Consider the following 26,721-nt stretch of genomic DNA (forward strand, 5'->3'; position numbering starts at 1 on the left):
ATCTGTATGCTCCCTTGGGAAGGGATCATTTGATCCCAGGCAAATATTTAAGTGCATTTGATTTTCCTTTACGTAACAATGCCTCATGCTGAACAGCACTGTACTTGGTTATATTTTTCCCTTTGTAACTTTCATACTTTATAAAAAGTAAAACATGACTGATGATATACTGTATGTGAAAAAAAAAAAGTTTGGACATGTGCAAAAGTCTACTTTCACCACTAACAAGCAAACTGTTTTTCATCCTCTCATGTTAAGACTTTGCAAAAGTTCTCAGTGCATTTCTATTTGATGAGCAACAATAGTTTTATATAAAGATAGTATTTCTAAGCTTGAAGCACATAAGGCTTACTGTTGAGGCATTTAGCTTACATATGAATTATGTAATTTTAGAATTTTTGTCCAATTTGCATTTATAACCTATAAATTGCAAGCACTAATAAAGGGCTTCAAGCTTTCAGTCTATGAAAGAAAAATGGGAAAATTCAATAGGAATGTATATTTCATCTGATCTCTACTTACACAGTATTTTCAAAGATAATGTGATACATCAGTTTATCAACTAAACTATAATCTGTCTTGGTATCAGTTGAACTGGTATCCTTCTGGAACCATTTCTAACAAAACTATGTGGGCATGCATGCATACATATAAAGAACTCCCAGAATATTTCTCATTCAGACAAGCATTACAGTGAACCATAGTTTATGATTATATGCATGCTGCTGCAGTGTATAAGTGTAAATGCAATTTAAATATAGTCTTCAATCTACAGAATATTTTCTTAAATCTAAGTCTTCAGTCATATCTATTGCAAAAAATTAAAAAATCCCATGATTTGCATATATTGACATCTATTCATTGTAAATGCAATAAATCTGGCCCTTCTTTAAACGATAAATAGCACGACTGCTCTAATAATCGTATACGTATGCACCATATCATTTTCTGCTGATGTATACAACATACAAAATGCAGATTTTCAATTATGTAAATGATTTACCATCAATGTTCAGCACAAAACTTTCTTGTACATGAAACTGTTACTAATTTACCTATTTGGTTTACATCTTGCAACCTTATCATTTTCCTTTCTTGACAATGTGGCAGAAGTTATGTCAGTTTGCTACAGGAATTTATCAACGATTTCAGCTTGTTTTTTATCTGACAGCCACTAAGTTTCTAATTAATTGTTGAGACACTCTCCATTATTTTTTCTTGCCTTGATTTTCAAACTTAAGATTAATCCTCAGGGGTAATCTAGTTTCAGGAAAGCTTCAATAACATATTTCATTTTCTCTTCCAAGTACTTGCTGCTGCAAATTCTTAAGGGCTCTCAAGAAAATAAATTACAGGAAAGCTTCATTATTACATTCCATTTTTTCCTCTAAGTACTTGTGGCTGATTTTGTCATTTTAATGCAGGTAGATAGGTAATAAATGATGATATTCCCATTCATTAGTTCTCTGCGTATGAAGAACTTTGGGCCTTGATCACTCTTCCAAAGGATCATATCACAAACTACCAGTCTTCCTCCTTTATGGTAAACTGAACACACACACATATATTGTTCAGCTGTCTACTTTTCTATATTTGCTCTCCTTGGAGTTACGACTATCATGTCATCAACATACTGGAACCATGTGTTGCCCTTCCTTTGATCCTGCTGAAACTGACATTCCCTAACATCTCAATGGATTAAGTGGCCATTACCAAACTAAGTGGCAAACCATGGTAGACCCTCCATGCCATCTGTATTTCTTCTTATTGATCATAATCAGGTTGAATCAAACACATGCAGACAAGTTTCAAATAGTCTGCCTTAGACCTTTCCGTAGCTTCCCTTCACTTCGTATGCCCAGTTCAGTCCACTGACTGCATTTAGCACCTTTCATGCCACATCACTACAATTCCCTCTATCCTGTGCACACCTTACACTCTCATGCATGTTCCGGCTGCAAGCACTCAAAACTTTTCCATTTCACTCTTCCATATCCAGTTTGGTCTCCTCATTCTTCTTTTCCCTTCCACTTCCATATAACTCCTATGTCAACCTCTCCTCACTTATCCTCTACACATTTCCAAACCATCTCTACACTGTCTTCAGCTCATTCTCGTTGCTACACCTCTTTCTTATCCTATCATTCCTTCCTAGGAAAATCCTCCCCATATCATGCACTGTCCTTAAGCATTTCACTTCCAACACATTAAACATTTTCTGTATTTTCTCATCTACACCACATGCCTCACATCTATACAACACCGTTAGGACTACTATACCATCAAATGTGAACATCTCTGCCCTTAATGACCTCACTTGTAACTTAGTCCCCCCTAACCCACACTATGCGTCACTTCACCTTCTACAGTACCATTTGCTGCCATGTCCACTCCCAGACGTCTACAACACCCCATTTCCTCCAAGTTCTCTCCAGTTAAATTCACACCTTAACTAACCTGTTTCTTTTCACTGCTAAACCTAATAACTTTGCTTTCATTCACATTTACTCTCAACTTTCTCCATTCACACACTCTCCCAAACTCAGATAGCAGCTCCTTGAATCTGCTCCTAATGCAACGCTATCAGCAAACGAAAACTGACTCATCTCCCAAACCCCCACCACTAACAGACAGCATAACTGCTCCTCTCTCAAAGACTCTTGGATTCACCTCCCAAACCACCCCATCCATAAACAAATTAAACACTCACTGTGACATCACACATCCCTGCCACAAACCCACCTTCACCTGAAAGTGCCCATTCTACCCTCTTCCTTCTTACACACACACCTTATGCTCTTGATGAAAACTTCTCACTGGTTCAAAGAACATTTTTCCCACATCATAGACTTGTAACTCTTTGAACAAAGCATCTCCTTCAACCCTGTCATAAGCTATCTCTAGATCCATATATGCCACATACAAAACCTTCTGTTTCTCTTAAGTATTTCTGTTACACATGCACACAGAGATAGTTATACAAACACAGAACACTTTTTATGAGGTTCCTGTAGCTTTAAGGTCTACACTCCTTTTGGAAACTAAGGTAAGGTGATGTAAAGATCACATCACTGGTACTATAAGCAGAGAAGTATTTGTTAGGGAACATGTAGAAGTGGTTATCCTATGTAAAGATCGTGTAGCAAAACCGGCTTTTAATGCAGCTTTCAGGTGTTAGACTACAATAGTCATCATGGGCAGAAGAAAAGAGTGAGAACATACACACACACACACACACACAAACACAGATATATACATATATACTCATATATATACATACAAATAATATACAAGTGATACAACTGGCTTCTCTCTACACTGTACAAAACAAATCAGGTCAAAACAGCTAACCCTAATATGTTATCACAATGCAATCAAAATGCCTGTGATAGTTTATATTAAATTTGTTCTCTGACATTATGAAGCACATCTATAAGCTGAAAAAATCTAATTCTAAGACATCCATCTCCTGCTATTAACTGAGAATGGTAACTCAGACCACTTAACTAGCACCTAAAATAAATGCCAGGCTCACATATTTGACAAATACTTCAGGCAAACTTCTTATACAACATCTAATAAGTTTACATAACTAGCCATTTACAATTCCCAACTAGTAAAACAAATAAAACACCCTTGAAATTTTTCTGCTTCATTAAACTGAAACAAACTTCAAACACACCAGTTTCTAAATTAAGAATTTAATGTGAAAAAAAAAATCAGAGTGAACTTCATCTTTCACTTAAAATAAAATATACTTAAAAATTTCATTCAAACTAAGCTACAGATTTAGCAACAATTCTGCAACTGAATGAGTGACTGAAATAAAATCATGTGTTGATGTCAGGAAAGGAGAAGGGTAACTGTTTATATTGTTACATGACCAGAACAAATTAAGAAATATGGCTACCATAATTCAAAATGATATTTCACCGGTTATTAAACTAATCATTCAGAATTGGTGACAATTGGTGTTCGCTCTGGAATGCTGCGGTTTGTTTATTAATTACACACACTTGTCTTACTGAAACACATTCTGATGAATGTAATTCACAAACTTGTATGATATAGCCTTAGCTTTGGCTCTGATGCTAAATAATCTATTTCAGAATATGAGGAAAGTTTACATTACACCATATAGAACTATTCTAATGATCTCCTTAAAGAATTATTTGAATACCATGACCAGATTTCTTCTCCTGAGACAGCAGAATTAGACACATATATCTTCTTGCATGTGCTTTCATGACTAATCAATGCTTGCATACAAAAATAACTCTATGACACAAAAAGGATACGGAAATCTAGCCAAACCAGCAAAGTCAAGTTTTGCCCGTATCGTTAAAGCAAGTGATCCACTCTCAAGGAGTACATATTTTCAAAGCTTACTCCTCTGGTATTGGAGGCAGCTATAAGCTCTGCAAACTCTCCACTTATTAGTTCCATCCAATAAAACGTATTCAAAGCATTCATTTGGCAACCTGAGGTCACATGTCGATACTGGATCCATTCCTCTGGTCAAATTTTGACCGATTGGCCTTAATCATGTAGATGAAATATGTGAGGCATTCCTTTTCAGCTACAGGTACTGTTCTGAAGTGTTTCATAAGAATCTGTGAGAAAAAATAAACAATTTATAAGTTTAAGCAATATAAACATATAAGCAATCCTTAACGATATGGTGTACCAAGTACAAAGAGGATGTTTCAGTAAAGGCTATGAATCTCTGCTGAGTAAGATACATAATGAGGAAGCTTACACTAGAATAGGAACATGGTTGTGTCTCTGGAAAATTAAGAAAGTCTGTAATACGGGACAGCTTCCATTCTTTTCCACCAAAGTATGATTGAATCCAACAATCATTCTATCCCATTTACAAATTACATGGCTCATGAATTTGTTGGTGGAGAGAGGTGGGTGATTATTGGTGCATATGCACCTGGGCATGAGAAGAAAGATCATGAGAGGCAAGTGTTTTGGGAGCAGCTGAATGAGTGTGTTAGCGGTTTTGATGCACGAGACCGGGTTATAGTGATGGGTGATTTGAATGCAAAGGTGAGTAATGTGGCAGTTGAGGGAATAATTGGTATGCATGGGGTGTTCAGTGTTGTAAATGGAAATGGTGAAGAGCTTGTGGATTTATGTGCTGAAAAAGGACTGATGATTGGGAATACCTGGTTTAAAAAGCGAGATATACATAAGTATACTTATGTAAGTAGGAGAGATGGCCAGAGAGCGTTATTGGATTACGTGTTAATTGACAGGCGTGCGAAAGAGAGACTTTTGGATGTTAATGTGCTGAGAGGTGCAACTGGAGGGATGTCTGATCATTATCTTGTGGAGGCTAAGGTGAAGATTAGTATGGGTTTTCAGAAAAGAGGAGTGAATGTTGGGGTGAAGAAGGTGGTGAGAGTAAGTGAGCTTGGGAAGGAGACCTGTGTGGGGAAGTACCAGGAGAGACTGTGTGCAGAGTGGAAAAAGGTGAGAACAATGGAAGTAAGGGGAGTGGGGGAGGAATGGGATGTATTTAGGGAATCAGTGATGGATTGCGCAAGAGATGCTTGTGGCATGAAAAGAGTGGGAGGTGGGCTGTTTAGAAAGGGTAGTGAGTGGTGGGATGAAGAAGTAAGAGTATTAGTGAAAGAGAAGAGAGAGGCATTTGGACGATTTTTGCAGGGAAAAAATGCAATTGAGTGGGAGAAGTATAAAAGAAAGAGACAGGAGGTCAAGAGAAAGGTGCAAGAGGTGAAAAAAAGGGCAAATGAGAGTTGGGGTGAGAGACTATCAGTAAATTTTAGGGAGAATAAAAAGATGTTCTGGAAGGAGGTAAATAGGGTGCGTAAGACAAGGGAGCAAATGGGAACTTCAGTGAAGGGCGTAAATGGGGAGGTGATAACAAGTAGCGGTGATGTGAGAAGGAGATGGAATGAGTATTTTGAAGGTTTGTTGAATGTGTCTGATGACAGAGTGGCAGATATAGGGTGTTTTGGTCGAGGTGGTGTGCAAAGTGAGAGGGTTAGGGAAAATGATTTGGTAAACAGAGAAGAGGTAGTAAAAGCTTTGCGGAAGATGAAAGCCGGCAAGGCAGCAGGTTTGGATGGCATTGCAGTGGAATTTATTAAGAAAGGGGGTGACTGTATTGTTGACTGGTTGGTAAGGTTATTTAATGTATGTATGACTCATGGTGAGGTGCCTGAGGATTGGCGGAATGCGTGCATAGTGCCATTGTACAAAGGCAAAGGGGATAAGAGTGAGTGCTCAAATTACAGAGGTATAAGTTTGTTGAGTATTCCTGGTAAATTATATGGGAGGGTATTGATTGAGAGGGTGAAGGCATGTACAGAGCATCAGATTGGGGAAGAGCAGTGCGGTTTCAGAAGTGGTAGAGGATGTGTGGATCAGGTGTTTGCTTTGAAGAATGTATGTGAGAAATACTTAGAAAAGCAAATGGATTTGTATGTAGCATTTATGGATCTGGAGAAGGCATATGATAGAGTTGATAGAGATGCTCTGTGGAAGGTATTAAGAATATATGGTGTGGGAGGCAAGTTGTTGGAAGCAGTGAAAAGTTTTTATCGAGGATGTAAGGCATGTGTACGTGTAGGAAGAGAGGAAAGTGATTGGTTCTCAGTGAATGTAGGTTTGCGGCAGGGGTGTGTGATGTCTCCATGGTTGTTTAATTTGTTTATGGATGGGGTTGTAAGGGAGGTAAATGCAAGAGTCCTGGAAAGAGGGGCAAGTATGAAGTCTGTTGGGGATGAGAGAGCTTGGGAAGTGAGTCAGTTGTTGTTCGCTGATGATACAGCGCTGGTGGCTGATTCATGTGAGAAACTGCAGAAGCTGGTGACTGAGTTTGGTAAAGTGTGTGGAAGAAGAAAGTTGAGAGTAAATGTGAATAAGAGCAAGGTTATTAGGTACAGTAGGGGTGAGGGTCAAGTCAATTGGGAGGTGAGTTTGAATGGAGAAAAACTGGAGGAAGTGAAGTGTTTTAGATATCTGGGAGTGGATCTGTCAGCGGATGGAACCATGGAAGCGGAAGTGGATCATAGGATGGGGGAGGGGGCGAAAATTTTGGGAGCCTTGAAAAATGTGTGGAAGTCGAGAACATTATCTCGGAAAGCAAAAATGGGTATGTTTGAGGGAATAGTGGTTCCAACAATGTTGTATGGTTGCGAGGCGTGGGCTATGGATAGAGATGTGCGCAGGAGGATGGATGTGCTGGAAATGAGATGTTTGAGGACAATGTGTGGTGTGAGGTGGTTTGATCGAGTAAGTAACGTAAGGGTAAGAGAGATGTGTGGAAATAAAAAGAGCGTGGTTGAGAGAGCAGAAGAGGGTGTTTTGAAATGGTTTGGGCACATGGAGAGAATGAGTGAGGAGAGATTGACCAAGAGGATATATGTGTCGGAGGTGGAGGGAACGAGGAGAAGAGGGAGACCAAATTGGAGGTGGAAAGATGGAGTGAAAAAGATTTTGTGTGATCGGGGCCTGAACATGCAGGAGGGTGAAAGGAGGGCAAGAAATAGAGTGAATTGGAGTCATGTGGTATACAGGGGTTGACGTGCTGTCAGTGGATTGAAGCAAGGCATGTGAAGCGTCTGGGGTAAACCATGGAAAGCTGTGTAGGTATGTATATTTACGTGTGTGGACGTGTGTATGTACATGTGTATGGGGGGGGGGGGGTTGGGCCATTTCTTTCGTCTGTTTCCTTGCGCTACCTCGCAAACGCGGGAGACAGCGACAAAGTATAAAAAAAAAAAAAAAAAAAAAAAAATGAATAAAAACATTAAATGAAAATGCTGAAGTTACATATGACTGAGAGACTTCCATAATTATAACTAATCTTTCCATTATTCATTTTTCTTTCATACATGTTCACGATTTCTCACAAGATTCAGGAAGCGTCAAGAACAGATGACAGAGCCTTAGAAGGAAAAATCCTCATCTGGCTCCTAGCTCTGTTCTTTCTTTTGGAAAGTAATACAGGAAGGAAGGATTTCCAGCCACTCACTACTGACCCTCTTAGTTGCCTTCTATGACACCACTTTTCTTGTATAAGCACTACTACCATTCAAAAGATCTCAACTACAATCAGCTGTTTTCCAAGCACATCACAGAAAGTAAAAACTCATCAAAAATCTTTTCTTCAAGTACTGCATCATCCCTTTTCTGAATACAACAATGCTGTATACGCTCCTTTTCCAGCCTCTTCTTTTAAAATGTACTCCTCCCAATCATTCCTGACACTCAATCTAAAATCCAATCAAAACAAAACCATCTTTAATATCAAGGACACAATCAGTTCTTTACAATTCTTTCTCTCCATCTCTTATAAACTATATCCTCTCTCAAAATTAACCTCCAATCGGTTAATGCACCTTCAATTTTCACACAGATATTCCTTCTGCATATACAGGCCTGTTTCGAAATTAGCTTACTATTCTCTGTATAAAATTCATTCATCTTTCCCAAGGTACACGTATGCTTAAATCAACAATAAGTGGCCAAGTGCTGTAGCCAATGATATGGTATTCATGTGCTTACCTTGCAGGTCCTAGTGATATGCCTTCCTATAAACTTGCCAGAAATCTCTAGTCATTCTGAACATCAAGGATTATTCTTTTAACACTACCCTGAAGGTTCCCTAAGGACAATATTGGTATTACTGTATTTAGCTAAGGTCAACTTATCTCTTACCTTACTGAAAGCTTAGTAGGCAGCCTTTTTGAATACTGGGGGTATAGTGCATGTGTAAGAAGCCTATCTATCCTTGACTGAATACTGATATATTGGTTGATAGTCGTTTTCACCAGTACTTTTTCATTCAATGCAGCTTCTTTTAGCAAAATTAGGAAAAGGGGTGCAGAGACAGGGAGTGGTGGTAAGGTATGGTTTGTGGATGATACTATGTTGTTTGCTGAGAGCGAAGAGGTCAAAAGGTTGTAAGTGTTAGTAAAAATGTAGTAATGGTGCTTGAATGGAAACAAAGTGAGAGTAATAGGGGGTGTATGAGAGATTTGGTATGCAAAGGGAATGAATTGTTGAGTCGTACTGTAGATTGGGTGAAACATAATACTTTATGGTGGTTTGTGCATTTGAAAAGAATGGAAGATGGAAATTTTACAAGAAGAGTGTATGACAGTATGATTAGAGTGTTTACATGAGGAGACCAACTATGGCATAGAAAACAGAGCAGGTAATTACTGAAGGGAAATGTATGGTGGAGGAATGCATGGAATGGTGTACGCAAAGGAGGCATATAAGGACAGGGATAAGTGGAGACTTTTGCTGTGGCCACCCCCTTGATGGGAGTTCATGGAGGGAATGGGCATCAGAGATATAGACATAGATAGACAGACTGGCTATGTGCAACATAAATACGGTACTATACACCTTTATACATTGTCATGAGAGAGTTACATCCTTTTGGAATAGATGGGTTAAACTAATTTGGGGTTCCAAACAATGATAAAATAGGCTCACTGCATACCATGAGTAATATATACTGTAAGAATTGGCTACCCTACATCTGCCCACATTCAAACCTACATCTTAACGACATTTAATTCTGAATTAATTTAGCTCAACTATTCAACAAATTCAGCCTCATACATAAAACTATAATAAATTACACTGAACATTTTTGATAAGCTTACATCTACCAGTTGTGCTTTGTTGAGCCCAGGGCGAGTTGGTATCTTATAATGCCGCTTGTATCTTCTTAATGTGTTCACCTGTTGATAAAACAGTTGTTAGCAGCTCATTAATACTTTCAGTAATTTTCAAAAAAGATGATTTGAAAGAAAAAATGGTACTCATAAAATATTACTGCTTAACTGACAGTAGAAATTTCTAGCCACAATATATAAGACCAAAACAGGAAAAAATCTTAATGGCTATATCATCCTGAGTTTTCTAACCCTTTCGATGTCAGCAAAAATGGAATGGAAAAGAAAACGGAATGAACCGACTAGACAAGAAAAATCCATAATTATGCTACATCTCTGAGTGTCGTAAAATGGATTCTTTTTAATCATATTACAGTTTTAAGTCCAACTGTGGTCTGAGATTAAAGTAACAGAGGTAATTCCACGAGAAATCATTAATGAAAATAAGAGAAAATGTGAAGCATAATATTAAATGAGTGGGTAAAAAGAGTGGAGGAAATCAAGGCCTTGTGTAAGATGAAAGATGGTGAAGAACCGGAAGTGGATGTAATTACAGTGATTTCTTAAGAAAAGGAGTAATAGTGTTGCTGAGAGGTAAGTCAGGCTGTGAATAGGGCATGGTACAAGTGAGGTGCCTGAGGATTGGAAGAATGCTTTTATTGCACCACTGTATAAAGGCAGTGGGAACAAAAATGGATGCTCAAATTTTAAAGACACAAGTCTGTTGAATATACCTTTTTATGCATATGGTAGATTGGTACTTAAGAGGGGGATATTCTACAAGTAGCAGCTGACTAGGGAGGAGCAAAGTGGTTTCAGGAGAGGAAGAGGATAAGTGGATCAGGTACATCCTTTAAAGAATGTGAGGGTGAAATACTCTGAGAAAGAGTGACCCATATATGACATTTATGGATAAAGAGAAGGTGGACAATTAATTTTACTTATATGCTTTATGGATGGTACTTTGAATATATGCAATAAATGGTACACTGCAAAATTGTGAGTTGGGTCTGTGTCAAAGATGTGTGATGTTGCCATACCATTTTTACCTTTTTATGGATGCAGGTGAAAAAGGTACATGCAAATGTTTTGAAGTTAGTGGTAGATATGCAATATGCTGGTGGCAAGGAAAAGGGGGGATAGGAGGTACATCAGTTGTTGCCTATGAATGAAATGGCCTTAATGACAGACTCTAGAGACTGCTACCAGCAAAGTGGTGAAACACGACTGCTTGAGTGTGAGTTTAGATAGGGTGAACCAAGAAGGCTTTAAGGTCCTAGGAGTTGATATAGAAGCAGATGCAACTATGAGAAAAAAGAGTCACAGGAAGGGAGTGTGATTAATGGTCTATAGCACAGCAGGGAGTAAGCTGAGAAAAGGTCAGTGTCTGTATGGGCACCAATGGGTTCGTTTGAAGGTGCAGTAGTCCTGACAGTGGTAAGATATAAGGGATGTGTGAGGTTGAATGTGTGATAAATATCAGTTAGAGATTAGAAATTATAAGTCTACATGAGAAAGCCTACCAGTGAGTGCTGAAATGATCAAGCATACAGGAAGGATGAATGAAGAGCTATTGTAAAATATCATATGTGTTTTGGAAGTGGAGGAAATGCGGGGCAGGGAGAGACAAAGAGAGAGATGGAAAGATGGAGTATAAGAGGCTTTGAGGGTATTGAAGCCTTAGTTTTAGGATGATTAAAGGCATGCATTGAAGAGAATGAACTGTAACAATGTGGTATAAGAATGATATTATACTGTAAATGGTCTAAACCAGAGCATATGAAAAGGTCACGTTTAACCTTGAACAGATTTCTTAGGCCTGGTCACGGATGTCAGACTCTGCTTTTGGTACAGATACTTGACAAACTTGAGACTGTGTGCTCAAGTGAAGCCAATGTTCATTTTTGCTGATGTTATTAAACTGAGGCATGAGAGGTGATCAATCAGAAAAAAAAATTGAAATGAAGGTAAGAGAAATAAGTCAGAAGAATTTTCATAAAAAACTGAGAGAGCAATTTACCTGCAAATTATACAGCTCAACTTCAGGATGGTCTCCATCAAATTCTCCTGAATCCTCCTCTGAATCTCGTCTTTTGCGCTTGACTCGGACACTCTGGATGACGCCTTTATGATACTCACAGATGTAGTTATGGCTTGACTGCAAAGTAATTACTTACTTAAAAATCTAGACCAGTCATCTGACACTTTTATATGTAATTGGTAAATATCTTACAACATGAAAATTTTGCAACTATAAACTAAAAAAAGATGATCTCAAAGTATGTATAAAAATGTCCAACAGTTTATATGCAATTGGTGCACAATATCAGAAAGTAAAGGTCCTTCTCATACAGTCTTTGCCACTTTCTTCTGATCCTTCTTCAAGACATTTATTTTTCAAGTGACAGACAAAACATGCCTAACATTGGTGATCTCTGGTGACAGGAAAAATGGGCAAGAATGCAGAAATTAATCACAGCTTCTCAGGTGTTTGCAGACCTGACTTCTAGAGGCATAGAAGTTATAGAAAGAGGGAGAGAGGAAAATAAAAAAGGGCATTCTACATCTTTGCTAACTGAGGGAAAGAGGAGCCATCATGACAATGAATCCTAAAGTGGCTGGTCTTTGCACTGAAACTATGGGAAGCAGCAGCCAGATGCAATTTATGAGTCCAAGTTTGGTGGTGAGGATCTACTACAATAAAACATGAAGAATAAGGCAACAACATCAAGTATTCAGATTTTTACTTCTTTATGCAAGGTAACTAAATTAAGAAAATTCTCATTTATGAATAATGTATGTTGAAAATACCATGGGACTTTTTGTCCAAGAACTTGAAATGATAACATTTGCAAGCAGACACTTTCTAACTTCAACAATTTACCTGAAAAGATATCATGGCAACGAACTAAGTACAATGTTGACCCCTAAGTCTCTCTCATACATAGATTCCTGCCTCTATTTCTGATTCAATAATATTCATAATACTTTTTTCCATCAGTACTTTGCAATTACTTAGGTTTAATTTCATCAAACATGTATCAGAGCAACTCTGGAGCTTATCAAAATCCCTTTGTAGGTCAGTGCAATCTCATCATTCTTTACTTCTTCCATGACTTTAGCACTGTCTGTGAATACATGCAGGAATAAATCCATTCCTTCTGGAAAGTTGTTTACATACAGAAAGAATAGCATGTCTAGAAACCAAGACTTGTGGCACACCACTGGTGCACCATTCAGTCCAAGTTTGGGAGAATATACTACGTAATTTTATGATTTAACAATCATAACCATTCAGATAATAAACAACAACAGGTCTGATAACTGGTAATAGATGAACCATTTTGGCTGAAGCTACAGATATGAAATAACAATCAAGGTGACCCACAACTTAGAGAGATATGTTAATTCCTGACAAATTGTCTGGATTTACCAATAGAATATGCAGCAACTGTAAAGTCAAAATAAACTAACCGATGCATCCATGCTGAGACGCAGTTTTCTTTGTGATACAGTTTTTTGTATCCGCTTGTTATATGCAGCATTTCCTGCTAACTGTGTGCATCGTTCCCCAGCATCCACCAGACAACACACCTGGTCATGCTGTGACCCTGAATCTTCCTCTGTGCTCATTCCATTCATGTTGACAGTGATCTGGAGATATGGCTAAAGTTATAAAAATATTCAGAAGGAAGGCCATCAGAAACTTGATATCAGTGATTCCATAAGAGACAAAAATAATGATAGTGTTTAAAAGGTACTCCCTGAAATACAATAACACGCAATCTTTTATTGCTCAGGGACAGCAATTCAAGGTCCTGCTATAAGACTATATTAAACCACCTAAACCACATATACTTTTGTTTGGAAAAACACATTCAACAAGTCACATTACTTAATAATTACATCAAACTGTCAAATACGGTAGATGTGAGGCCTAGGTTCACCTTTTTCTTACACTATAATTTCCTGCTGAAATTTCCACTTTCTTGAACTGCTTCCTGACAAACTTGTTGACAAACACTTTTTTATAGCTGACAATATAAAAGGCTGACACATTTCTTCTCTTTAAGTCCAATACAGTATTCCTATAATAACAGAAGCCACCAAGAAACACAAGGGACTCTGATAATGTAAACAAAACGAGCTTTGAATGTTTGTAGTTCAGCACCTCCAGTAACTCTTTAAAGACTATAAGTGCTATTAAGGGCTACAATTTTCTCAGATAATTGGTATTTAAAAAATAGAGAAAATTCTGATGGACTGTTGTAATAATAAGCCACCTAACAGCTGGATAACGGGACTTTTTCTGTGTTGAGATAATAAGGTTTTTTCTGTTTAAACCTGGAATGTAGGTTAAGTGAATAAAAAATATCTAACCAATCCTAACCAAGAAATTACACAATAGAAGTTTACTTCAACTTTATGAAACTAATGCAGAAACATGAGGTGCCACATTAGCCAAGTTGAGGAGGACATATTGGCCTATGAACAGGTAAGGTAAGCCTGATAGAGCCAAAGGAACAAAACTGTTGCTTGGTGAATGTCTGAACAAGCTGTGGAAGTAGAAAATCCTTTTAAGCTACTGCAGGGTATATATAAGGTATGCCACTTATGTTTTCTCAGCTACATGCACCTTCTGAGGAATCTAACTTGCTGCAACATGAAGATATTATTCATTTATTTGAAGTAAAGGATGTAATGGGTAGAATGGTAAACCATTTGGATAATGTATGTTGGAAGCTGACATTAACTCAAGAGAAGTTAATGTTAACTGTGACAGGAAGGATTATATTTTTGGGTAAAGGTGAGAACATGAATGCATAAGTTAGTCTTGCATAACAAATTAATTATGTATGAAAATAAAAAAATCATTAGGCAATTAAGTGTGGAGAAAGCCTTTTGACACGTGCCAAGAGTAAAAAATGTGGGCAAGTGATCCTCTCCTTGTCAGTGGAAAGGGAATTAAAGACAGCAAATGGAAAGATGATTTACCTTTGTTTCTTGGACATCACTGTGTAGCTTAGGAAAAGCTTATGTAGCTGTACCTTACATATACCTTACTATGGTTTTGGAAGTCTTCAACTCTCAAAGATCAGTCTAAAACCAAGCTGTTGTGTTGCTCCTCTGCTCAAGTAAGGGTGCCGCAGGCCATGACCTCTAGGCCTATGCTAACAACCGCATCCCTGATGGCCTGGTACACTTTACAGACAATTATCAAGGCTCTTTTTAATGTCTCCACTGGACAGGATATAAAAACTAGATAATATCAGTACTCACAAAGCACTCTAGCTTTATTTCCTTACCAAATGACGCCTTATCTAAAGTTTCTGCGGTAGTGTTGTGGAACACAGAGTTCGGACACACTACAGTCACATATCTGTAAAAATAAAATACAGGAATATATTATAATTAAGGCTTATAAACTGGTAAAGTTGTAATTCAGGAGCACTTCAAAGCTAAATTACAGAAATAGAAGAGATCATATTAATGTAATAATACAGCAGCAGAAGACATGAATGGTACATTATTTATCATACTTGTATCATCTTAACAGTGTTCTTTTTAATCATCACAAAGAAGACATTCTTGGAAATATTCAAAAACAGGAAAATTAATTGAAGTGACAGAAAACACTAATACTGAGGTTTAAATATAAAATCAAATTCTTCACTGTCATGACCTTGTGTGAGGGGTTCCTCTCATGGTCACTGCCTATAAATCAAATTCCAAGACCAGCAGCTATCAAATTTTCTTTAATAATGTTCAAATTTCTGTTGTAATCTAGTTATAAACACTGCTTCAAACATTGTCTCCATTCTATGATTTTCAATTAATACCGTATCGTCCAGTTGGCTTTGTAATGCTATCTGAATTGGATATTGAGTTATACAATCCTGTTCTATACTGGAATTGTAGTATTTACAGCAGGGATTCTTAATCTGTGATCCATGGACCACGTTCAAGGTTGTCCAGGAAAGATTTAAAGCAACTCCAAATAAACATCCATTACAGCATATAACAGCTCTTACATGTAGAATGCAAGAATACTTCTAATCTCTATATATGTATGTATGATCTCATCATTAAAGCCAAAAAAAATGAAAAATGAGAAACATGAAGGGCAATGTACGAAAATACTTCTAGTTTGCAGTAAGTAGTGGCATTCACAGGGACAGGTCTGTGTAGAAACAAATGCATAGCATAAAACTCCCAGCAACAATGTGTAAATACATGACCCAAAAGAATCATATTTTCCTCAAAGAATTGGACAAAATTGGCTTGGTGTAGGAAGTTAGGTTTACATCAATTTTCCCCACATTTCCTGCCACTGTGTATGAACACTTAGCCACCAGCTAATTATCCAGCCTACCGTTGTGTAAGGCAGTCTACCGGTCTAGCAGTAGATCACTGTCCTTCCATCTGGGTAAACCGACTTTCAACTGGGTTATTTGATGAAGCGTTAACTACCATTAACTATCCCTCAATGCCTGACGCTAATCAGCATTTCATTCAATAGTTAAAAACTCTTGACATCAATACCTGATATTATATATTCATAACATAGGAATGTCTTATTTGGAAATCATATCATAGTAAATAAAAAAAAAGGTAATAGTCTTAAGTACAATACGTAAAATCATGTTCCCTTGGGGCAAGTACCAAGCGTTACAAGGTCGTTCCAGCACCTCGGCAAGGCTCTGAACTAACATTTCATGGCTATATTTCCTCTTATACCAAATTTCATACATAGTTTGACGATAACCAAATGTTCATTTGACATGGTGATGATACAAGGGTCCTTAATCTATTATTTCCGAATGCAAGCAAACGACTGGTTCTCCTTACCTTAGCAATGATTTCAAATCTTAAGAGCGCAGCCTGCACTGTGGTTATATTCATTCACAAACAGTGATAGGGAGTAAACATAATAGTATAACTCTTGAATTCAACAAAAAGGTGATTTCATGATTGACAATCAACAGTGGTATTACGAATTCACATACTTTAAACGTATCTAATAAACAGTTAACGTCATTCTCATGCAAGTTCTGGAAACGCAGAGGAAATATAATTTCTCTGTCAACAGTTCTGTGAAAATCAGTCAAATATTCACCCTAAGCCTTCACATCCAATTCACTGTTCAGTACAAGGAATCACTGATCAACATTTGACACTACACCATCCTTCGCTTTCCCTTTCACATCTGTTTACATCCAGTTCCAGTAATCACTTATCGTGATAATATCTGCCTAAAATCTCAAATATAAAATTTAAGCACCTATCATTGCTATCTTAAAGTGAGGGTGAATTTTTTCTACTACTGAAATATGTTCCGATAAGTAAATGATATATAAAAGTTTAATTTTCTAAAGCACTTCTTTACAGATTTCTTCCTAGTTGGTAAGGAACAAGTATATTGATTGGCTTAAATGTTCAACAGCGTTAGCAATTTATGATTATATTTTATGCATTAATCTTGATATTATCTGTCAGTCTTTCATTTAAGTCAATAGTACATTCACTCATTCATAATTTATGTGCGTCTTCTGTACATACTATGATGTAATGCATGATGCACTATTTTCATTAAATTAAATATAATGTTCAAAACTCGGAAAAACCTAATTTGTCAACTCTCCCTTTATTTCTCGATTTTCATTGGCTAGTTTTTCTAGTTGCCGGTCGTCTTACCTAAAATGTGATTGGATAATTTTTGCGGGAAACACAAAATGAACCAATCATGGTTTGAGATTGCCTTCCTATGCTTTCTCTATGGAAGAACGCCGTCGACTCGTCCGTGGAACCTAGCGTTAGTGTACCCACCTTCAGGTAAAGTATTTTTAGGCATATATCCGGATGTTCCAATTTTATGACGTGGTGTATCGGATCTTCTAGGGTACGTTAACAAATTAATGTAAAATTTGGGGTCTAATAGGTTTTGTCTGGGCCAGAAATTTATAAAACTTATGAGCGTCATCCTTAAAGCCTTGCAATGGCAGCCATAAAACAAAGTGCGGGGCCTTGTGAGGAGAGGTATTTATAATTCCCAGTAAAATGAGCGAATATTCTTAGCATTGATAAAGTTTGCGGCGGTTGTGTCGCTCAAGTGGACGCCCTCGGTGACACATTGGAAAGCAAGTTGGTCAAGCTTCAGTATTTGCAGAGTCGGAATGAAGACAGGAGGAGTTACGGTGTTCATTTGGCAATGGTGTTCGGATGTGTGACGCAAGGTGTGGCTTGGACTGGACTTATAATTCGTATTATCGAAATTTTTCATTTATAGTTACTTTAATGATTATAAAATGAAATTCTCCAGTTTCAGAGAAAGACAGGAGTTTATGAAAGTAAAATGGATTTAATGGAGTGTAATTTTTAAGATATATAGGAAGGCTTTAAATAGACATTGGGACACGTCTCACCATTTCAGATTTTTGTGGTCGTCCCAGAATACGATGGACAGACTGGTCACGATGTAGCAAACTTTGCCTCACAAAATATGGTCGAGGATAATGAACCTGCTTCATGAACATGGTTCAGGAATGCGTCACATTCTTTCATCTTTAATCCGGCACCGAAGTGATGGTCACAATTAGTCGTTCTCGAGAATTTTAATGGCGGGGATGAGACAAAGGAAATTTCATTCAGTCAGCTAATGAGTACTTACATTTTTTTTTTTGCTACATTCTCTTTAGATTACACAGTATGAAGGAATCGTGCCAGTACTGTGTAATAATTTGTTTTGACTTACTTTATACGGTTATCACGTAAAAAATTATATTAAATGGAGATGAAATCTTGTAATTTAGTTCACGTTGTCAATTATTGTTAAAACTGATTATTTGAGTGAATGTGTTGAGGCACACAGCTGATATTGGTCTGAATATGTCATATATGCATCTTCTATGATTATGTTATATACTCTGTTGAGGTTTGCCAAATGCTTCAGCTGAAATTACGTTATGTTGTTACGATGCTAATTACATCAATGAAAGATTTTCAGCTGCCTTATGTATTTTTATATATGTCAAGCGCTTATAAATCCTTTAGGACTTAAAGTTTGAGAGTGGCCCTATAACACGGCCAAGGCAGGAAGAATACTCAGGATATTAAAGAGACTTCCCTTTGTGTTTGAACAAAAATATTAATCAAATTTGTTTGATCAATTCCTACTGGCGTATTTAGATTTAGGGTGTATAGTTCCAAGGCAGGTTAGACCAAACAACCTCGTCTAGCCCAAACCAACGTTACTTATAATTTTTCTTTCCAAATGAAATTTGCATTTTGTTCATTTTGTATTCAGTAAATAGACCACTATTGTACACTCGTTTCTTTCGTGACCATGTATGACAATTACTTCACTGGGATTTCCTCATTCTATGTATTAATGGTTCTATATTGAAAGATAATGGGAAAACTAAACTATTATATATATTTCCAATTTATGTCTTCGATAATTTTGTATGTTTCATTAGATAATAGGCAAGTTCGACATTGTGTAAATTATTTTATTTTCCATGGATGTGTATTCGAAATGATTTTAGTACATATAAACGATTATATGGAGAATGAACCAGTGCAAAATTGTACATTACAGTAATTCTGTGAATCTTTGAAACATGAACTTGGAATTTATGTCTTCGACTATAATTAGAGGTCTATACTGATATTTTAGGTCTCTACTTTGGAAGATTCTATCCAGTATTTGTTATTTGGTATCAGCAGAGAATTTCTTTTATTACAAAAAAATTGAATAATAAGTCTTTCATAAACTTATATTGAGGTGAAAATGTATTTTAATACCTGGACATTATTACTTCCTTCTGGTTTCTGGGAAACATACATAGGGGTTAAGGAAATGTTTAGCAAACTGTACATGCTCTACATTAGGCCAAAACTTAAATAGATTTCTGAAGTATGGTCACTACACTTATAAAAGCACAGAAAACTAATAGATATGATGAGGAGGGGAACAAAGATGGTTCCTGAATTAATAGTGACAAAGAAAGGCCAGAGGCCTTGAATTGGTCCACTATGGAAGAACAGTGAAGGACGACTTAATCACAACTTCTAAAGTTTTTAAGCAGCTCAATGACATGAATAGCGAACAGTTTGAAAGATACAGGAAACAACCAGAGGCCATAACGTGAAATTAATGAAGACAGTTGTTAAAAAGAATGTAAAGAAGTACTTTCTTAGTTTAGGATTTGTGGGTGAATTGGATAAAACTAGTTCATATAATGAAGTTAGACAAAGTACAGAATTTAAAAAGTTGCATGATAGAGAAAGTTCAAGTTTGGGTCCTACAAGTGTAAAACTCCCTCCTCATGCAGTATTAATTAAATTACATATACCAATACTTATGCTTGATCATGGCACTTGTTCATGGTGTGTGCAGTGTTTTACCATCAGGTACCAGTCATATTTTACAAACTTTTACTAGACATTGTATCTTTTTGCAGCAATCATGCCACGTGCCAAATTGATAGACACCAAACCACGTGGGCGAATGTCTGCCTATGCCTTTTTTGTACAGACATGTCGCGAGGAACACAAGAAGAAGCATCCTGATGAGAATGTGATCTTCTCAGAGTTTTCTCGCAAATGTGCTGACCGTTGGAAGGTGAGAAATAGAATTTACACACTGAAGAGATGTGTGTGTACTGTACACATTTCTAATCTTGCTACATTTTTTTAGGTCAATAGATGAAATCCACTGCTGACATTAGTTCAACTAGTACAGTTAGAACAGGCATGTATTGGTTAGTTGTTTGTCCTTAACTCTGCCTCAATAAAAGTTAGCATTAGTTTGCCAGGGAATTATTCCGATTGTTTCAAAGATACTTTAGCACATAAATATCCGCTCTGTTTGTCTTGGAGAAGAAACAGAGTAGGTATGTTTGTCCTTATATGTGTATCTTTGGAACAATTGGAGCAGTCCTCTGGCACACTGATGACAATGTAGCAGAGTTAAGGAAAAGCAAAGAATGACATTAATGTTGAATAAGCAGCATGTGCAGTGAGTGCTATGTATCCCATGTCACTACAACCCTGAAAGCCTTCTGGACTTGTCTAAGTAGCCTTTATCAGTAGTTACCCTTAGCAACAGTTTTTTTTTTTTTTCGCTGTCTCCCGCGTTTGCGAGGTAGCGCAAGGAAACAGACGAAAGAAATGACCCAACCCACCCCCATACACATGTATATACATACGTCCACACACGCAAATATACATACCTACACAGCTTTCCATGGTTTACCCCAGACGCTTCACATGCCCTGATTCAATCCACTGACAGCACGTCAACCCCGGTATACCACATCGCTCCAATTCACTCTATTCCTTGCCCTCCTTTCACCCTCCTGCATGTTCAGGCCCCGATCACACAAAATCTTCTTCGCTTCATCTTTCCACCTCCAATTTGGTCTCCCTCTTCTCCTCGTTCCCTCCACCTCCGACACATATATCCTCTTGGTCAATCTTTCCTCACTCATTCTCTCCATGTGCCCAAACCATTTCAAAACACCCTCTTCTGCTCTCTCAACCACGCTCTTTTTATTTCCACACATCTCTCTTACCCTTACGTTACTTACTCGATCAAACCACCTCACACCACACATTGTCCTCAAACATCTCATTTCCAGCACATCCATCCTCCTGCGCACCACTCTATCCATAGCCCACGCCTCGCAACCATACAACATTGTTGGAACCACTATTCCTTCAAACATACCCATTTTTGCTTTCCGAGATAATGTTCTCGACTTCCACACATTCTTCAAGGCTCCCAGAATTTTCGCCCCCTCCCCCACCCTATGATCCACTTCCGCTTCCATGGTTCCATCCGCTGCCAGATCCACTCCCAGATATCTAAAACACTTCACTTCCTCCAGTTTTTCTCCATTCAAACTCACCTCCCAATTGACTTGACCCTCAACCCTATTGTACCTAATAACCTTGCTCTTATTCACATTTACTCTTAACTTTCTTCTTTCACACACTTTACCAAACTCAGTCACCAGCTTCTGCAGTTTCTCACATGAATCAGCCACCAGCGCTGTATCATCAGCGAACAACAACTGACTCACTTCCCAAGCTCTCTCATCCCCAACAGTTTTTTTTTTATGTTTAAAATATTTAACGAAGTACTTTGACCCACCTGATTCTATATGGCTGCAAAAATGTTGTATTTTTATGTGACAGTTTTATCACCATTGTCTGACAAACAATTTCAGCAATTTGTTCCTATGTTCTGATTTTATCAATAACTGATTATATTTAAGGTCAAAGATACTTGTATCAAAATACAGGCCAGGTTTGTGTGTTCTAGCCTTTACCATATCTGGAAAAAATGACAAAACATCCAGTTTTCTTATCTGATTAAAATTAAGGCTATAAAAAGTATGACTTGCACTGGAAAGCATAAAGTGGTAGCTGTAAGGATCCTAGCCCATACTGATGAAAAATATGGGTTTTTCAGTCATGCACAAAATGGTTGTAATTCTTTACTGCAGGTTTAGCTCTCTTCCCTTAATTTCTGTGTCCCTTTTAGTGTATGCAAGGGTATAAAAGGTGTTTACCAGTAGGAGGGAAATTAATGCAATTTTAAATAATAGAAAAGACAGACAGCCAATCTTTTAAATTTAAAACTGGCATATCATGGACACCTAAAACTTTTCAGTGTTAATTACTGAAACTTCATGTCACACAGCATTTTAAAACTCGGCACATATCTAGTAACCAAAGAACATCATCCTAGCTTTCGCTTCTCTCCAGTTGTCAGGTTCGTATGTACCCAGCAACCTAGCATATCATCTTCAACTCCATCTTTCAGTTGGAAATTCCAGATTCTTTTTTCATGAGGATGTGTGTTACACATCCTCAGGCTGAGCATTTTGCAATGCATGGCTCATCTTTTGGCATTTTCTGATTGTATAGTTTTGGCATAGTTATAACACAGTGACAGTATATAAGTACCCAAGCAGCTATTTATATTTCTCATTTGAGGATATGCATATCCTTTTTACAGACAATGACTGATAAAGAGAAACATCGCTTTTATGACATGGCTGAGAAGGACAAAACTCGATATGACACAGAGATGCGAGGTTATAGGGGACCTCGCCAAGCTCGGGCCACCCGTAAGAGGCGTAATCGTAAGGACCCAAATGCTCCTAAGAGAGCTCTGTAAGTATTACTAAAAAAGTACCTTTTACTAATTATTGGTATGTAGAAGTAATTTACTGTATTTTGCAGTATGATTAGTGTAAAAGAATATGAAAGTTCATTTACAGTATGATTAGTCTAGAACTTAAAATAGTTCACAAGAATAACACTTTGGAAGTAGTTTATTATACAATACATTATGGAACCTTCAAAAGAAAATTGAAGTGTTTCTTAATTATGTCTCACTAGATTTACTTTTCAGTGTTAAGCTTTAGTTGAAAACTGATCATAAACAGGGATGTGAATGGTTGATTTCAGCATTTGGGTGGTGACCCTTGAACTTTTTTTTTTTTCTTAATGAGCAATGGGGTAGGGGTATTTTCCATATTTTTGTAAGCTTTACTCTGTTTAAACTTGAACATTTCTTTGACATATTTCTTCTATATAAATGTTTTTGTGATTTTCATTATGAATTTCAAGAATGACCAAAAAAAAAGGATCTGGGGAAACCCATAAAAGTCTTGCCAGATAAGGCTTCCTGTCGAACTAAGTGATAAACATGCTATCAGGTGTCCCTAGTCTGAGCTTCTCTATATCTATGTATATTTTCAAACATTCGCCGTTTCCTGTGTTAGTGCCAAGAACAGATGACAGCCTTAGAAACTGAGTACTTGGACCTCTGTATAATGGAGGGTTGCTATTGGGTATAAAGCATTAGTTTAGTGCTTGAAAACGTTCTCTTGGGTAGCTTATTCTTCTGTACCCCAATTGTACCCTTGGCCTCATATTCACAGGCCTCACAGACCTTTTTATAGTTTCCCTGACTGCCTGAGCCCTTTGATAACACTTCATCCCTTGTAAACCACATGGCTTTATCCTTTGCAAGCAACATACCATCTTGCATGTTCAGGCCTGGGGCCTTCAAAACTTCTTAAACGTCATCACTCCACCCCCTTTTTCTTGTTTCTCCTACTTCTGAAATTTATACCCTCTTTGGCATCCTTTCCTCATTTATCCTCTCCATGTGTCCAAACTATTTCAGCTCCCTCATATATACTTCTCTTACTACCACACCTTTCTCTGACCCTATCATTTCTTATTTGATCAACCCACTTTACACCTCATGATGTCCTCAAACATATTTCCAATGCACTTACCCTATCATTTACATTTTTATCTAAGGCCCACACTTTCTATCCATACAGTGCCATTAGGAATACTATATCTGTGTATTAAAACACACTGATCTTTTATCCTGAAAGATAGTGATTTTTGCCTTAAAGACATTGATCTCTCGCCATACTTTCCTCAATGTGCTGAAGACCTAATCCCCTCATCCATGCTGTGATTCACCTCAGCTCCCTGGTTCCATTCGCTGACATATCCACTCCCATGTATCTAAAGCACTCCACTTTTTCCTAGTTCTTGCCATTCAAACTCACACTTGAGGTAACCTATCTCTTTTTACTCCTAAACTAATAAAATCTTGCTTTCACTTGTATTTACTTTCATCTTTTTCCTTTCACACACACACTGCAAAACTTAGGCATCAGTTGTAAACCTAGATAACATGCAATTCTTTCACAGATCTGCATTCTTTTGGTTCTCCAATGATGAAAGACCAAAAGTGCGTGCAGCCAACCCTGATATGGGCGTGGGAGAAGTTGCCAAGCAACTTGGTGCTGCCTGGAGTAATACTGCACCAGAAGTTAGAGCAAAATATGAAGCAATGGCAGAAAATGATAAAGCCAGATATGAGAGGGTTTGTTTAGATCTCTAACTTCTTTATAGTTTCTGTAGTGCACAACATGAATTTTTTTTATGAGATATTTGTTATGGTTACATGAGAAAGTAGTAATTAGCACTATAATTAGACATTTTGTAGAATGACATACAGTATAACATTATTTATGCAGGAAATGAAAGCTTTCAAGGAGGGGAGCTTTGGAGCTAAAAAACTCAAGACTGCTGTTGCAAATGATGAAGAAGAAGAAGACGAAAGTGAAAGTGAAGAGGAAGACGAGGAAGAAGAGGATGAATGAACTTCTTATATACTTTAAGGATAACCAGAAGTATTATATGATTTTGTTTGTTTTAGACTGTAGATGTTTGATCTGTAGGAGAATCCTTTGGTCAAGACATGTCCCTATGTCATAGGGTATCTGTAGTATGTGAATTATACCGGTAACGACAATCCCAATTTTCTTTCCCTGTAATGAATTTTCCTTTTCAAGATTAAAAGGCCAATGGTCCTTTTAAGTTTTTTCAGAAATGCCAAAGAAAATGGTGTATTGCAATTTAAATATGATCAAAGACTTTCAGTTTGGAATCACTAATATTTATTTCTCTTTTGAGTGACTAATTTATTTTTATTTGTTAGGTTTAGGATCATGGAATTTCATGTTCTTTTCTTAAGAACTCATGAATGTTGCACATGCATTCTTGTATAGCTATACATTTTGTATGAAGGACATTATAAGGTCCTAAGGAGTCATGATCATTGTAACAAAATGATCTCTTGGTTTTTATTCAGATCCACTATCATTGTCGTAGATGTACTTCACCCTCATAGTTATAATTTGTACATCATGTCATAATAGAGCCTAAATGGTCAAGCTAATTCATTTACAACTCTATGATGTATTATTAATGAAATTAATGGATTTGAATCAAAGATTGAATATGATTTTTTTACATGGGGATTTTAATTTTGAAGTTTATATCGTACATTGTTGGGAAGGGTAGGTCCTTTGTACAGGTCACAATATTCTTAAACGGTAGAAGATTATGGAATGTCGTAAATACTTTTTTATAAGCTTCAATATGAGCTTAATAGATCTAGATAGTTGTGGATGTTCTTCCAAAACTGAAATTTGAATTACTCTTCAGGCATGAGTGAAGATGAATTGAGCTTTACTATTTATTGTATAATCTTCCTACACACCATTTTGTTGTGACCTTTTGTATGAAGAGTACAATAAAAACACAGTTTGTAATAACTTTTTCATTCATTTGTGCCTACATAGCAAAACATTTGCTGGTTGAATTAAATTGCATTTTCTGAAGTGATTATGAAGTGCTTTAGACAATAGCTTGGAAGATTAACTACCTATCCCAGTAGCCTGTGCTTTGGAAATAGAAGATCCCTGGAGACTACAGATAAAGTGTAGCTTATCACTTAGGTCAAGTATATTGAGGTGTTTTTGGGATATGGCCATTATCATTGTTAGTATTATACAACCCCAGGACTCCTGCCCTTTTAAAGCTGCACCACTACTAGTAGTAGGGAAATGATGGACTTCATTGGAGTGTGAAGTTCCTCATTTAAGGCTTCAGTACTCCCTTTGTCAACAATCTAAACTTACTGAAGGTGACTTCTCTCACAGTGTAACCACAAACAGGCAGTCAATAATGCTGGATATTAAACATGATGTTATGTAAACATGAGGTTAGATGTATCTGTACAAGCAAGCATATAAATGGTTCATGTTACAACCCATTTATGCACATATGTCTAGTGTGAAGGTATATTTGATATTGACAGGATGGATGGCTATGCAAGTAAGGTATAGTATAGTGCTGAGCATATGAACTATTTGAAGGAGATATAAAGAGACCTCTAGTCTAAATCTGGCACTGGGCAGTAATGTAAGGGCACTTAGTTTATTGCTGTTTTTGTGTTTAGTTTGTGGTATGTGATGCCCAAAATAGATGGTGTTTTGAGTGGGAGCAAATAGCAATTGATGGTGATAAGAAGGTGCTTGTATTGGGTTAAATAAAGTGACTGAAGACTTGTGCAGATGCAAACATTCTTTCCTGCGTAAGCCATTGTTCTTATGTAGTGTTGCAAGAAGATTGAAAAGGGTTTGAGAAAGCTCTGCTCTAGAGA

At 37.2% G+C, this 26,721-nt stretch overlaps 2 protein-coding genes across 6 annotated transcripts; one reads left to right on the top strand and one right to left on the bottom strand.

Moving 5' to 3' along the window:
- Positions 1 to 483: 483 nt before the first annotated feature.
- Sap30 (SIN3-associated polypeptide 30) lies at positions 484 to 16,882 on the bottom strand. 4 transcript variants are annotated; one of them, XM_071656165.1, is made up of 6 exons: positions 16,518 to 16,882; positions 14,949 to 15,048; positions 13,143 to 13,322; positions 11,689 to 11,826; positions 9,657 to 9,734; positions 484 to 4,613 (listed from the first exon to the last, which is right to left on the bottom strand). In XM_071656165.1, exons 3-6 carry the CDS (start codon positions 13,308 to 13,310, stop codon positions 4,488 to 4,490), a joined length of 510 nt encoding a protein of 169 aa, XP_071512266.1. In that variant the 5' UTR covers positions 13,311 to 13,322; positions 14,949 to 15,048; positions 16,518 to 16,882; the 3' UTR covers positions 484 to 4,487. The 4 variants fall into 4 exon arrangements, with proteins under 4 accessions (XP_071512266.1, XP_071512265.1, XP_071512267.1 ...); XM_071656164.1 differs by having other exon boundaries at positions 14,975 to 15,048; positions 16,518 to 16,881; XM_071656166.1 differs by having other exon boundaries at positions 14,975 to 15,048; positions 16,786 to 16,859.
- A 492-nt stretch (positions 16,883 to 17,374) lies between these two features.
- Positions 17,375 to 25,831, top strand: Dsp1 (Dorsal switch protein 1). Of its 2 annotated transcripts, none has more exons than XM_071656162.1 (5): positions 17,375 to 17,501; positions 20,132 to 20,292; positions 22,696 to 22,853; positions 24,420 to 24,594; positions 24,749 to 25,831. In XM_071656162.1, exons 1-5 carry the CDS (start codon positions 17,402 to 17,404, stop codon positions 24,872 to 24,874), a joined length of 720 nt encoding a protein of 239 aa, XP_071512263.1. In that variant the 5' UTR covers positions 17,375 to 17,401; the 3' UTR covers positions 24,875 to 25,831. The 2 variants fall into 2 exon arrangements, with proteins under 2 accessions (XP_071512263.1, XP_071512264.1); XM_071656163.1 differs by lacking the exon at positions 17,375 to 17,501 and adding an exon at positions 17,775 to 17,902.
- Positions 25,832 to 26,721: the final 890 nt, after the last annotated feature.

This window comes from Panulirus ornatus, chromosome 62 (genome assembly GCF_036320965.1).
Source record: "Panulirus ornatus isolate Po-2019 chromosome 62, ASM3632096v1, whole genome shotgun sequence".
In the NCBI taxonomy this organism is placed as follows: domain Eukaryota; kingdom Metazoa; phylum Arthropoda; class Malacostraca; order Decapoda; family Palinuridae; genus Panulirus; species Panulirus ornatus.

Bases quoted from the DNA above. Each gene is read 5' to 3' on its own strand.
- Sap30 (XM_071656165.1), bottom strand. From the start codon at position 13,310: ATGAATGGAATGAGCACAGAGGAAGATTCAGGGTCACAGCATGACCAG. The intron at 9,735-11,688 runs GTAAATTGCTCT...TTTTATCAACAG, and splicing joins TTGAGCTGTATAATTTGCAG to GTGAACACATTAAGAAGATA. The intron at 4,614-9,656 runs GTAAGCTTATCA...TTTTTCTCACAG, and splicing joins ACAAAGCACAACTGGTAGAT to ATTCTTATGAAACACTTCAG.
- Dsp1 (XM_071656162.1), top strand. From the start codon at position 17,402: ATGAACCAATCATGGTTTGAGATTGCCTTCCTATGCTTTCTCTATGGA. The intron at 20,293-22,695 runs GTGAGAAATAGA...TCCTTTTTACAG, and splicing joins AATGTGCTGACCGTTGGAAG to ACAATGACTGATAAAGAGAA. The intron at 24,595-24,748 runs GTTTGTTTAGAT...TTATTTATGCAG, and splicing joins ATAAAGCCAGATATGAGAGG to GAAATGAAAGCTTTCAAGGA.